Source organism: Pelodiscus sinensis, chromosome 2 (assembly GCF_052426305.1).
Source record: "Pelodiscus sinensis isolate ZL-2025 chromosome 2, ASM5242630v1, whole genome shotgun sequence".
Lineage (NCBI taxonomy): Eukaryota > Metazoa > Chordata > Testudines > Trionychidae > Pelodiscus > Pelodiscus sinensis.
The window spans coordinates 37,935,411-37,949,173 of NC_143053.1; the positions used below are offsets into that span (position 1 = coordinate 37,935,411).

General features: G+C 41.3%; 1 protein-coding gene across 6 annotated transcripts in view; it reads right to left on the reverse strand.

Annotated features, from left to right (window-relative positions):
* VPS13B (vacuolar protein sorting 13 homolog B) overlaps positions 1–13,763 on the reverse strand; it is a 1,005,617-nt gene that overhangs the window by 27,621 nt on the left and 964,233 nt on the right. For all 6 annotated transcript variants that reach the window (XM_075920304.2, XM_075920302.2, XM_075920305.2 and 3 more), the window contains 2 exons: positions 2,405–2,523; positions 826–1,649 (listed from right to left, as the gene is read on the reverse strand). In XM_075920304.2, the coding sequence (XP_075776419.2) occupies positions 826–1,649; positions 2,405–2,523 (943 nt within the window). The remainder of the gene's footprint in view (positions 1–825; positions 1,650–2,404; positions 2,524–13,763) is intronic.

The window sequence follows — 13,763 nt, forward strand, 5'->3', positions numbered from 1 at the left end:
TACATGTGCACAATTAAGGCAACAGTACATGAAAATTAAGTGCATAATTGTATTACTCTTCTGTACTTGTAGCAAAAGCAAGCAAAATAAGATTTTGGAAAATAAATATGATGTTGCAATAAGTAGTATGTTAGCTATGTGTGATCATTTACGAATTCCCATGCCTAATAAAGTGCGGAAGTTGCTGAGTCACTTTATTTATGAATTCATGGGAGACAGAATTTTAAGAATGCATCCATTAGTCTAAGAGACTAATTGTTCACTATTGATCCTGTATGGGAAAAAGTCAGTACAGCAAACTGCATACTTCGTGGATCAAAGGACAATAAACATCTGTGTGCCAGTTTAGCATGAAGGCTCTATGAAGAAAGACAGATTCCTAATCATGAATTGCAGCCAAAACACTTAACAAGAAAACAATATTCAGTGGTATAATTTGCTTTGAATTCACAGCAACTTATTGAATAATTTGATCAAATAAACTTCTTTTTGAGAGTTCATGTTAGGAATTTGTGTTTTGATTCTAACTATATTTATAATCTAAAACAATAAAAAAAAACATTGCTATAGTTTTTTACAGAACTTTGGGAAAGTCTTTAGGTGGTAATGTCCACCACAACTTCAAAGATGAATTTCAAGACCCACCATTTTATTTGACCCCCATCAAATTGAAAAATATCAAATGTTTCTTATACTATTGTAGACATTTAGCAAGACTATCTAAAGCAAACAACAAAACAATGGGTCTGACTATTGTAAGTAGCTTGTGAGCACTGGTACATAATGAAAATGTTACAATTCTAAGTGTAAGGAAAAAACACTGACCTGCTCTGAATAGTGCCCCCGCAGCATAATGCATGGCCAAAACATGGATGAGCTGTCTGGCAGTGGTGTAGATGGGGCCTCGTTCAAACTCAGAGAAGGAGAGAGGAGTGTGATCTGAAGCTATATACAGCTTTAGTGAAGCATGGATACTGACCAAGAGGTTAACTGGTTGTATCGCTAACTTCCTTAACTTTACTGGGTTGACTAAAGCTTTAGCATGCTGTCTCACTTGTTCAGGAAGTACTTGAGTAATAGTTGAGTTTTTTATGCAATGACCAATCACTTTGTTGTCTGGAAGATATGTATCAAATAAGGTCTTAATGTAATAAACAAATGTGTCTTCCACATATAGCCTGGCTGGTTTCAGTTCGAAGCTGAGGTCATTAACACAAAATAAAAAATTCTGTTCCTCTGATAAAGTAATGCAAAGTTTTATGAAACAGTTTTCCTTATATTCTTCCAAGTCTTTTTTGGATAAAATGAGGTTGTTCACTTTGGACCACTCAATGGTTTCATTTTTCTCTCCCTGGCACAGCAGGACTGCAAAGTGGAAATTGGATTTATTATACAGCTGATTGTCCAATTGCAAGTCTCCACAATATATTTGGAGACCATAAAACTGAGGAAGACCTTCAGAGATCTCTCCCTGGAATTCATGAGACAGTGATCTCAAGTAGCTGTCTACTGGTGCCATTTTAAGGTAAACATTGTCCACGGTGAGCCGCAGAAGTTCAGAAGACATTTTGTGATTAGTGATTTCATCAAACATTGCAAGGCTTGCCTGGCTGATGAACATTTTAAATATAACGGATTGCTCCGGAGTTCTAGACAGGAAGAAAGGAAAATGTGAGTTTGTAATTTTATTTTATTTAACCTGGCATTTTGTTTTTCCAAAAGAAAGCTATGAGGACCTACAAGTACTGCTGGATGATCAATTTCTTAGGAATAAATCCTTAATTATAGCTCAAACAAAATTTCAGAAAATACATATTCAACATCTCTAAAAGCCAAGCATTTTGAATGTTATAAACAGGTGATGTTATAATTAGAGTTGAATGGATCTGAGAGCCAAGTTTTAGCAATGTTATAGCAGTGAGAGAGAATCTTCTAAGGAAGAGTGTTATAAAGATGATGGCATGCATAGTTAACTACTGTGTAGAGAACCATTCCTGCAGCCCTTACTGAAGAAAACTCCCACCAATTTCAGTGAGAATTTTGTGTGAAGAAGGACCACAGAAACAGGCCAAATAAGCTTTAAACTTGTGAATAAACTCAAAATTAGAATGGAAACTATTTTTAATTCTTTAAAATGAACAGCTCAGCCTTGTTTATTATACCAGACATTGAGTGTTTATCCTACAATGACATGACCTCAGATGTTAGACTGTCATGTTTTTACTGTGATATACAAAATGTAACATGTGCTAAACGTATGCCACTGCATATGCAGTGACATTAGACAAAACAAACACTTGTGCCAGATTTCATAAGTCACTTCACACTTACAGGGTTTAATGACTTCCCAGGATAAATCTTTAAATGTGCAGTTTTTTTACAATTTTCCATGTGCTTTACATACCTGTTCAGGTTGATCAGGACAGGTCCTGGTCTTCCTTCTGGGGCCAAAGTTATTATTATTGTACCACACCGATGAGCAATGTCCACATAAACACAGCCAAAGCCAGTTAGGAATACAATCTAGAACAGAACATTTTAAAACTAATCAGAAATATAAAAAATACTACTGAAAATGCTCATTTTACTCTATTACAATTTGATTCAATGTATTACCACTTTCTGGTTTCAATTTTTTATTTCAAATCATATTCTGTTGAAAGAAAGAAAGAGTTTGCTTTCAAAAGAAAAAGTCCAGATTCTTAAGTATTTCACCTATAATAGAGAAAAATATAGTAAATGAAAGAGAAATGATAAATGCAATTTAGACTTCCTAGAGTCTAACCTGGATGTGAGTGGGAAAAAACAGTTTAAATGCTAGAAAAATGATTAATGACATTCAAAGTCCTTGATTTCAGACCACCGAGCAGAGAATCTCCCTGGAGCTCTTCAAAATACTCCCAAAAATCAGAATTAAGTTGCATTAACAAGACTTTTTCCAAGTTAGAATTCCTTTGATGCAATGAGAAAAACTAAGCTGGTCCTCACTGGAGCGGTCTCCAATTCACTCAAAAACAATCACACTCCTCAGAAGTACACTTACAAACATGCATGTTATATTTGAACAGAATCTCAAATTCCTTCCAGTTTTCTAGCAGTTTTAATTTCTAGTTAAAATGGAAGATCCTACTTTCTACCCAAATCTATCGGTATGAGAGAGGGCTATGTTAATTGCATCAAAAAGGTGGGAACTATGGAAGTAAACTCACAGAAGAGGAAATAGATCATTTCTAAATGTGGTCAACTTTTTGAAATTGCACATATCTAACCAGCCAGATAAGCATCAACTGAGCTTGTTTTTAGCATATCCAAACTGGTTTGGTTAAAATATTATTGTAGGCCAGGGTGCTGGAATATATTCCATGCCCCCAAATACCTTGGGGAAAGTGGAGAACAGTTGGCCAGATTCAGAGAGAATATGTTGAACCTGGAAGTGAAGTGTGTGTTGGGGGCTGAGAGCCTCTGCCTGAAAATGTCTCTGCATGCCTCCCCAGGTCAGGGGTAGTCGAAAATCAGGCTTAGAAAGGGGATGCACTGCTCCCACAAGGCAGAAGGAAGGAGAAGAGCATATGCCAGAACTGCCCTTCCTCGGCTACTCATTAGCTGGCCAGCAGAGGAAGGTAACTGATTAGATGCCCAACACTCTTCTCCTGCACATCTCAATATTTTAAATCTTTCCTTGAGCTCCTTGTTTTTTGCCTTTTCAGGTGCTTTTCCCTCTAGCTACAGACAGTGAACAGTGTTTCTAACTAATCTCCTGTTTTGGGAGATCTGGAAAGAATTTTTCCTTTCGGGTGAAATTGGCTGACATCCATTTTTTCCCTTTCTCGCAGCAATGTGGAGGCACAGTTGGGGTAACCAATACTAGGATTTAGAAACATAATTTTAAAAGAAAATATAGGAATGTGCAGTTGTCAAAGCTTGCTGGTGGTGTCCAGTGTGGAAAAACATTAAAAGGGTTAGCTCTTCCGAGAGATAAATGGGACCTAGTGGCTGGTGGATGTGATGCCTCTAGGGGCACCTGAAGTCTTCACAGACTGAGGTCCCCTTTGGTACTCTCAACTCCTTCCAGCAAGGGAAGGCTAAAAAGGTATAGAAGTGAGCTACATCTTAGGGAGTAAAAATAAGGGGTTATTTGTTACATGATGACAGCCATGTAACCCTGCACCAGACCCAATTAAATGCCTAGTATGTGAGATGGGTGGCCATGTATCACTTCTACCAAGTGTTCAGTTAATAAATTTGCAGCTTGTCCCTTAAAAATTTCTCCAATGTCTACTTTTCATTCACTCACATGTCCTTAGCAATAAATAAATGATAGAAGGGTATCAGTATCTAAGGACAGACACAAAACTATGGAAGGCCTAATTAGACAGTAGCCTGAGGCTTTGATGATTGTATTGCTGTATTTTGCTTACGGATTTGCAATGTGTGCTTGTGAAGTAAGTGGGCCTATCAAGTGATTCATATATAACATGCATTCTGTACTTTATTTTTTGAAACTTTCACAGATTTTCATGTTTGTTCCATGAAAAAAGAGTATGTGCTTCAGGTTTGAAAAAAAAAAAACACAACTTGGTTAGTCCCACAGAAGAGACAATAAGCTGCACTCTGTGCCTTCTTGTACATCACCAACAAAATTGCTTACTAAATCCAAAATCCAGTGCCTATCATTTCAACCTGTTTCAAGTTGAAGGCCCAATTTAAGATAATGGCTGCGTACTGAAAGACATTAAATATGAAACTCCACAAGCCCATATTAAAAAATCACTTCTAAGAGACAAAGGGAAAACCATGTTGGTACCTTGAAATAAGAGATATATAACATATGGAGAAACAAGCTTACAGACGAGATCTATAGAGTAAGCCAAATGCAGAAAGCTGCTCTGCATAAACAAGGACTTTTAGGGCATGTCTACACATCAGGGCTAAAGAGGAAATAAGCTACGCAACTTGAGCTACATCAATTGCATAGCTTAAGCCAAAATAGTTTATTTTGGCTTTTTGCACTGTCTACACAGCAGGAAGTCCGAAAAGGAGCACTCTTCCTACGACTGCCCTTACTCCTCGTAAAATGAGAGTTATGGGAGTCAAAGTAAGAAGTCCTCCAGCTCAACATTATTTTGACATTATGTCAAAATAACTGCTTGTAGTATAGAGGCTGTGTAGACATACCCTTACAGATGGGATCATACAAGGGCTTCTTCTGTTCTTTAAAACTGTAGGTCAGGTACAAAGAATAGTAATACAAATACAGAGAATTGGCTAGGCTAAGAAAGTACAGGAAACTCGGTATTGAAGAGAGATGACTTGATCATTGACAACCCAAATGTGAGAACATTCAATAAAATCTAGTAGTTCATTAAGAATCTAATTTTATGTGCGACTGTTGGATTTAAGATAAGAATGATAATAGTTTGATGTTATTATAGCTGTAATTCGTTTTACATTTTCCACATTTTGTACTTGTACATTACAAGTACAAAATTTGTTCTTTATGGAAAAAATAATTGAACAATAGTGGTACTATAATAAATGGACATTATCTGCAGCCAGATAGCCTCAGACTGTGATCTCAAAACAACACAAGTTGTGGTTAGCTATTGGATGATGTAAAAGAGCTGAAGGAAGGGATGCAGTGTTGGTGATTCAATAGGTGGCACTCTTCATTCTGAGTACTGAACCAATACTGAACCACTGTCTCATGGTTCTGTTATCCATCTATCTGAATGCATCACAGTGGTAGCTGAACACAGTATTTATGCTCAAGGTGGTGTTTTTAAATTAGATGCAAGCCTGAAGTTTTTGACCATTAATAGATATTAAAATCCTATGGCACATTTTGCAAGAATAGGAGTGCTGGCCTTGTGTTATAGTCTAATTTCAACTCAGAGATTGTTCCACCTAAAATTCCCCCATACTTAAAGTCGGATACAGTATTCTCAGCCTTTTGTCATAAACTCTTATGCAGTGCTGTATACTGTGCATCCTTTTTGCCACATACCTGCTGTGATTGCATCTCTGTTTTGAGTGAAATTATTCATACATGTAAAGGCAGATTCTAACGATTCTTCCATGGGTGTGAAAGAGTGCAGGGAAGGGAGAGAACATGAAGACCAGTCCCTGTGCACAAGGCATGATGTTCTACAACTTGAAAAGGGTGGTACTCACCCCACCACATCAGCTGATGGACTGGAGGGGGAGGGAAAGAGAAAGAGGGATACACTGCATCTCTTATAGCAGTGGCTTCTCCTCAATACACTTGCCCTACTAACAGTCTCTGCCCCTGTACTCTCTCTCAAGCACTTTTGGCTTTAAAATCCCCAGTCTAGCTCATAGTTTAGTTGTCACCAGCTGATCAATCTTGTTCTACTTGTCAATCATGGAGACTCTCCCAGTTGATAGTTGATGGTGATCTCTTGCAGTGCAGAAGGACTGCTGCTCAGGCAAGCTCCTTCCCTGACCCAGCACCACACTATTCCTGGAAGAAGCCAGCACACAGCCTTGGGGTGGGAGGGGAAGAAGAAGGGAAGGATCTCTGATATCTGCTTCTGCCTGCAAGCACTGCTCCTGCAGCTCCCATTGGCCAGGAATGAGGAACTGTGGCCAATGGCAGCTGTATGGCTACGGCAGGCTAGGAGCCTGCCTTAGTCCTGCTGTGTCGCCAACAGGGAGTCACCTGAAGTAAGTACCAGGAGCCTGAATCCCACCCCACCTCTCAGATTTAGCACCCCATACCTTCTCCTGAACCCCAAGCTCCTGCCCCAGCCTTGAGCCCCTTCCAGAGTCAGCACCATATACCAGCTCTTGACCCCAACACTCTGCCCCAACCCAGAGCATCCCAACTCCCTCCCAGAGCCTGCAACCTGTACCCCAAGCCTCTGTCCAAGCGCAGAACCCCCTGCTTCAGCCAAACTCCCTCTCAGAACCTGCACCTCCTCCCCAACCCTCTGCCCCAGCCCACTGAAAATGACTGAGGGTCAGGGAGAGTGAGCAACAGAGAGCGGAGATGGATTGGGGTGAGACATTAGGGAAGGGATAGAGTCTAGGGGAAGGGATCCTGGGTTGCCCTTAAATTCCAAAAGTAATCTTGGGCACAAAAAGGTTGGGGACCACTGCCCCATAGTCTGTAACATTTATAGAGCACCTCTGAATTCTCCTGAATGAAAGGATCATTCTCTCTATATATATATATATTTAGCTCATCTCTCTATTTAAAATATTCGAGGTGTCTTACAAAAATGTTAACACACAATATAAATATATATAAAAAGTAAAATACAAACCCAAGAAGGGCATAAAACCAGATAAGACACCTCCAAAGGAGAGAGAGACACACACAACTCAAACATCAATAAAAGCATGGGTAAAAAGGGTCACTTTAGCCTGGAGTAGAATCAGTGCAAGCACTGGCACCAGGTGAATGTCCCAGAATTCCATAGCCTGGGAGTAAAGGCTGAGAAGGCCCTGCTCTGTGTGGCTGTCAGTCTTATCTCCATAAATAGAGGAACACAGAGCAGAGCCTCCCCAGCTGACTTCAATCCCGAGCAGGTTTGTATGAGAGAAGACAGTCCTTCAAAGACCCTGGTCCCAACCAGTTAGAGATTTATAAGTCATTACCAGGACCATGAATTGTGCCCGGAAACATACTGGAAGTCAGTGCAGCTGCTGGACTAACACAGCGGGGCACAATAAGTTTCTGGACTGCATTGGAGACAACTTTCTGTTTCAGAAGGTTGAAAAAGCTACCAGAGGAGAAGCTGTTCTGGATTTGGTTTTAACAAATAGGGAGGAACTAGTTGAGAACTTGAAAGTGGAAGACAGTATAGGGGACAGTGATCATGAAATAATAGAGTTCATGATCTTAAGGAAAGGTAGAAGGGAGACCAGCACAATTGAGGTAATGGATTTCAGGAAGGCAGATTTTGATAAGCTTAGAGAACTTGTAGGTAAGGTCCCATGGGAAGCAAGACTGAAGGGAAAAAAAAATGAGGAGAGTTGGAAGTATTTCAAAGGGACGTTGTTAAGGGCCCAAAAGCAAACAATTCCGCTGTGTAGGAAAGATAAAAAAGGAGTCATATAAAAAATGGAAAATAGGACAAATAACAAAGGATGAATATAGGCAAGCAACACGGGAATGCAGGGGCAAGATTAGAAAGGCAAAGGCACAAAATGAGATCAAACTAGCTACAGGCATAAAGGGAAACAAGAAGACCTTTTATAAATACATTAAAAGCAAGAGGAAGACCAAGGACAGGGTAGGCCCACTGCTTAGTGAGGAGGGAGAAGCAGTAACAGGAAACTTGGAAATGGCAGAGATGCTCAATGACTTCTTTGTTTCGGTCTTCACCAAGAAGTCTGGAGGTGTGCCTAACGTAGTGAATACAAGCAGAGAGAGAGTAAGTTTAGAAGATAGGATACACAAAGAACAAGTTAAAAATCACTTAGGAAAGTTAGATGTCAGCAAGTCATCAGGTCCTGATGAAATGCATCCCAGGATACTCAAGGAGCTGAAAGAGGAGGTATCTGAGCCTTTAGCTATGATTTTTGAAAAATCATGGCAGACAGGGGAGATTCCAGAAGACTGGAAAAGGGCAAATATTGTGCCCATCTATAAAAAGGGAAATAAGAACAACCCAGGAAACTACATGTTTAACGTCTGTCCCAGGGAAGATAATGGAGCAGGTAATTAAGGAAATCATATGCAAACACTTGGAAGGTAATAAAGTGATAGGGAATAGCCAGCATGGGTTTGTGAAGAACAAGTCATGCCAAACTAATCTGATAGCTTTCTTTCATAGGATAACGAGCCTTGTGGATAAGGGAGAAGCAGTGGATGTCATATACCTAGACTTTAGTAAGGCGTTTGATACGGTCTCGCATGATATTCTTATTGATAAACTAGGCAAATATAACTTAGATAGGGCCACGATAAGGTGGGTGCATAATTGGCTGGAAAACCGTAGTCAGAGAGTTGTTGTTAACGGTTCTAAATCCTGCTGGAAAAGGATAACAAGTGGAGTTCCTCAAGGGTCTGTTTTGGGACACGTACTGTTCAATATCTTCATCAATGATGTAGATATTGGGATAGAGAGTACACTTATTAAGTTTGCAGATGATACCAAACTGGGTGGGGTTGCAACTTCTTTGGAGGATAGGGACATAATTCAAAATGACCGTAGCAAGTTAGAGAAATGGTCAGAGGTAAACAGGATGAGGTTTAATAAAGAGAAATGCAAAGTGCTCCACTTAGGAAGGAACAATCAGTTCTATACATACAAGATGGGAAGCGACTGTCTAGGAAGGAGCATGGCGGAAAGGGATCTAGGGGTCATAGTGGACCACAAGTTGAATATGAGTCAACAGTGTGATGCTGTTGCAAAAAAAGCAAATATGATTCTAGCTTGTATCAACAGGTGTGTTGTCAGCAAAACTCGTGAAGTCATTCTGCCGCTCTACTCTGCACTAGTTAGGCCTCAGATGGAGTACTGTGTCCAGTTCTGGTCGCCACATTTCAAGAAAGATGTGGAGAAATTGGAAAGGGTACAGAGAAGAGCGACAAGAATGATTAAAGGTCTAGAGAACATGACCTATGAAGCCAGACTTCATGAACTGGGCTTGTTTAGTTTGGAAAAAAGAAGATTAAGGGGGGACATGATAGCGGTTTTCAAATATCTAAAAGGGTGTCACAAGGAAGAAGGAGAAAATTTGTTCCTCTTGGTTACTGAGGACAGGACAAGGAGTAATGGGCTTAAAGTGCAGCAGGGGAGGTTTAGATTGGACATTAGGAAAAAATTCCTAACTGTCAGGGTGGTCAAATATTGGAATAAATTGCCAAGGGAGGTGGTGGAATCTCCCTCTCTGGAGATATTTAAGAACAGGTTAGATAGACATCTGTCAGGGATGGTGTAGACGGAGCTTGGTCCTGCCTTGAGGGTGGGGGGCTGGACTCGATGACCCCTCGAAGTCCCTTCCAGTCCTATGATTCTATGATTCTATATAAGGAGTGTTAGTTAATATATACACATTTAAACCACTATCATAGCATTTTCACCATTATAAGTTGCCCTTGAAGTAATTTTAGGTCCCATAGTTAAGAGTTACTGTAGTTATTGTGCCAGATCAGATCATATCTATCTATTCCAGTATTGTGCCTCTAGCAGTAACTAATTACTGTCGTATCTGAGGAAAGTACATAATCTTAGAATGTCCTTACCTTGTTAACTGTGACTGATGAGCTCCTTTTCAAGCTCCAAAGATGACAAGTTTATGCCTGGAAGCATTTATATCAATTTCTTTTACCATTATCTTAGCTTACAAATGTTATTTATGATCATGTAATCAACAAATTCATTAAAATATCTTGCTTATTTCATTAAAATATTTTCTGAGGCAATGAAAAAAAGTATTCCCATTTAACTGCTTTATATGTACAGCAATTCACTTTTACCCAAAGTCTTCTTACTTTTGCATTATGGAACAGAAGAAATAGAAGTGTTTGCTGAGTTTTCACTATACCTTCAGTATAGTTATACATCTCAGTCAAATATCCTTTTAATTGCAATCTCAGCTGGCTCTGATAATGAATATTAGATTAGACTAATTCTTTTAATAAATTGGTAAAGCATTTTCTTTCTAGAGAGGAATAAAATGTCTGTTTTTACTTTGATTGGACATAAAGACAGGAAATGATCTGTGACCCTATACAACTCAAAAACTTCAGGGTCCAAACTTGGATTGTAGATTATAGGAACATGCCTAATTGCTGAATAGCACATTCATTACTTATTTCAGGTACTAGTATTTTTCTAGCAGAAAGTGTTGTCTTTGAAGAGAATTATAAGGACTCTTGAAAAATCAACAAAAGACAGGACTATGCAGCACTTTAAAGACTAACAAGATGGTTTATAAGATGATGAGCTTTCGTGGGCCAGACTCACTTCCTCAGATCAATTTGTAGAAGAAAATTGGCATGACCATATATACCAAAGTGATACAATCAAAAAAAAAGTGAACACATATAAAACTGATGAATCAGATTTAAGAACAGAGGAGGGGTGAGAGGGGAAGGTTAGTGTCTGTGAGGTAAGGACGTTGGGGTGTGTGATGGGGTGGAGCAACCCCGCCACTTGTTAGCGCCGTACAGAGCAGTCAGGGGGGAGGCAACAGGCGCGGTAGGGCTGAGCGAGGGCGGAGGGACGCGTCATCACGCGGCGCCGGGACACGCCGGTGGTGACGTCATGCGCGCGACACTAGGGAACCTGGAAGGGAGGGGGAGCATAAGAGGAGCAGAGGCTGCCGGGGTAAGGGGGCCGGAGCCAGTGGGGGCTGGAGGCCAGGAGAGAGGGGAGGAGACCGCGAGACCCGGACAAGAGGGGAGCGGAGGAAGCAGGGAGCCCGCAGGGGCCAGCAGGTGACCAGCACGGCTAAGGGCCGGCGGAGTGGAGCAGGACCCAGGGCGGGCTGCGGAACCCGAGAGCAGGTGTGTTTGGGGTACTAGCCCCCCTGCTACCACCGAGAGGCACACTCTCGGTGTCAGGGCCCTGGGTCGGGGTCCGGAGAGAGGGTGGGCCCGGACCCCCCACTCCGCCCGGGAGATTCGGAACCAGGCGGTGCATTGAGCACACTCTAGATACAAGCGGGAGGGGTGACGGCCCGTGTCGCCACCCCGCCACACGGTGATAATTGGGGAAGCTATCTTTGTAATGGGTGATTTGTATTTCCCAGAAATTTCAATATCTAGGCCACTGATACACTATCTAGATCACCTGCTGGTACACCTGCTTGAACCTATTTGTGAGGCAAAGTTAAGTAATGCTGGAAGGGCTCAAAGCAGTGCTAGAGACAGTTGATGAATTTTTTAGATTCACTACTGCCTTAACATGAACTTAGTGATACTGTACAAGATATACAAGAAGTTGTACGGGTTGTTCCTCCCTTAACTGGGACCCTCTGGTGTGGTAACATCCGTGGTTTGGCAGGACCAGGGATGTTTCTAGACCACAGAGCCCAGGTATAGGAAGGTCAGGCTATAGGGAAGGAGTGTGGGGGGAGGGCTGGTGACTCAGCTGGGAGCCCTGTGTGTGTGTGGTGGGGGGGAAGACACGGAGGGGCGGGCAGTGCAGTGGAGAGTTCTGCTGCCTGTGGCCAGGAAGTAGCAGGGGTCAGCAGTGGCTGTGGAGCACCGGCCCTGGCCACAGCCAGGGAGCGCCAGCCCTGGCTGCGGAGTGGGGGTCCAGCAGCGGCTGAGGAGCTCCAGCCACAAAGTTCAGGGTCTGGCAGCAGCAGCTAGGGAGCACCAGACTGGGGAGCCATGGCCAGGCAGGCAGCAGCGGTGCTGCGCTGGAGCCCTAGCCAGGGGCAGGAGTCCAGCATGGGCCATATTGGGAGGGACCTCCTCTGGTGCAGCAAATCCCCTTGTTCGGGACCGGTCAGGTCCCAAAGGTACTGGACGAGGGAGGTCCAACCTGTAACAATGATTTAAAAGTACCTGCTACTTAGAATTTCTATATCTTTGCAGTGCAATAAACTTCCCAGATGGATTCAGGAAGTACCTACATATCAAAAGTAGGACAGATGTTCTTCATGCAACAAAATATTGTGTGTATGTGTGTGTGTGGGGGGTGGGGGAGTATAAACAAAACTGTTTAAGTTACTCTGCAGTTCATGTCCTTCAGATGAATAGCTGATTGAAAGATTCTCTAATAAAAACTTACTTCCTCCCAGTATCCCACATAAATTGCTTCTTTTCATCAGAGAATGCAAACGCCTTTCCTGATAATTTATATAGCATATCACAGAGGTGTTATCTCTAAGTATTTTGAATGACTTTTCTTTCAAACCAGGAAGTAAAACAGTTCTTAGGGCTCAAATACAGCTAGGAAGGGAATCTGAATAAAGCATTTCCCCTCATCTTTGGAGCATCCATATCTATAAAGGCTATATAAAGGTGAAAACAATCAATGCAACCCTTCCATTAGGACTTTGACAAACTTTTAAAAAGTTGAAAACCTGATACAACCAAGCTTTTAAATGACTGTTGAAGGTCTAGCATGCACTGGTGAGTAAAAGGAACAGTACTGCCAACACAAAGCGTTCAAAATTCTTGAGTCAGATCCACCCAAAACAATGAAATGGGATTAGAAATCATGATTTTTTAAAAGCATCGTGTATTTTGGGAATGCATTTGGTTTGGTTTCTGGATTTGGAACCTTTAAGTTTGCTCTGGTCATGTTTTCATGCTTTTTCCCATAAGCATGAGTTCTAGAAATGTATTTTTTAATGAAATCTGTGTTTTTTACATAATCACTTGAGCCTTAATAAGAACACCAAATATCACAAGACTCAAGATAAAACTGTGAGTGTTATGGCTTTTGTACATCGCAATATACAGAGGGGCAAGCCTGCATATAAATCTACAGCTTTGCAGTAATATCCTGTGTGGACACTGCAGTGCAAGTTCGGAGTGTGGCTTGTCATGCTACACTTTTGAGTAGTATGCCAGGTTGTGCTCCAGGGCTTTAAGTGCACTGCAATAGTATGGATATGGGACATTTTCTGCATAGCAAGATGCTGCTGATTCACACCATGACTTGTCATGCAGTAATTTGCTATTTAGACAAACCCTTAGATATTCTGAAGGAACCACTGTAGCTCACAGGCTAGCTTAAAGGTATTTTATATAGCAGTAATGCAAGAAAACTATACCCCTACATGCTGTCATATATTTAGCTTAAGTAACTAGCTGAAGGCTTTGAGACCTA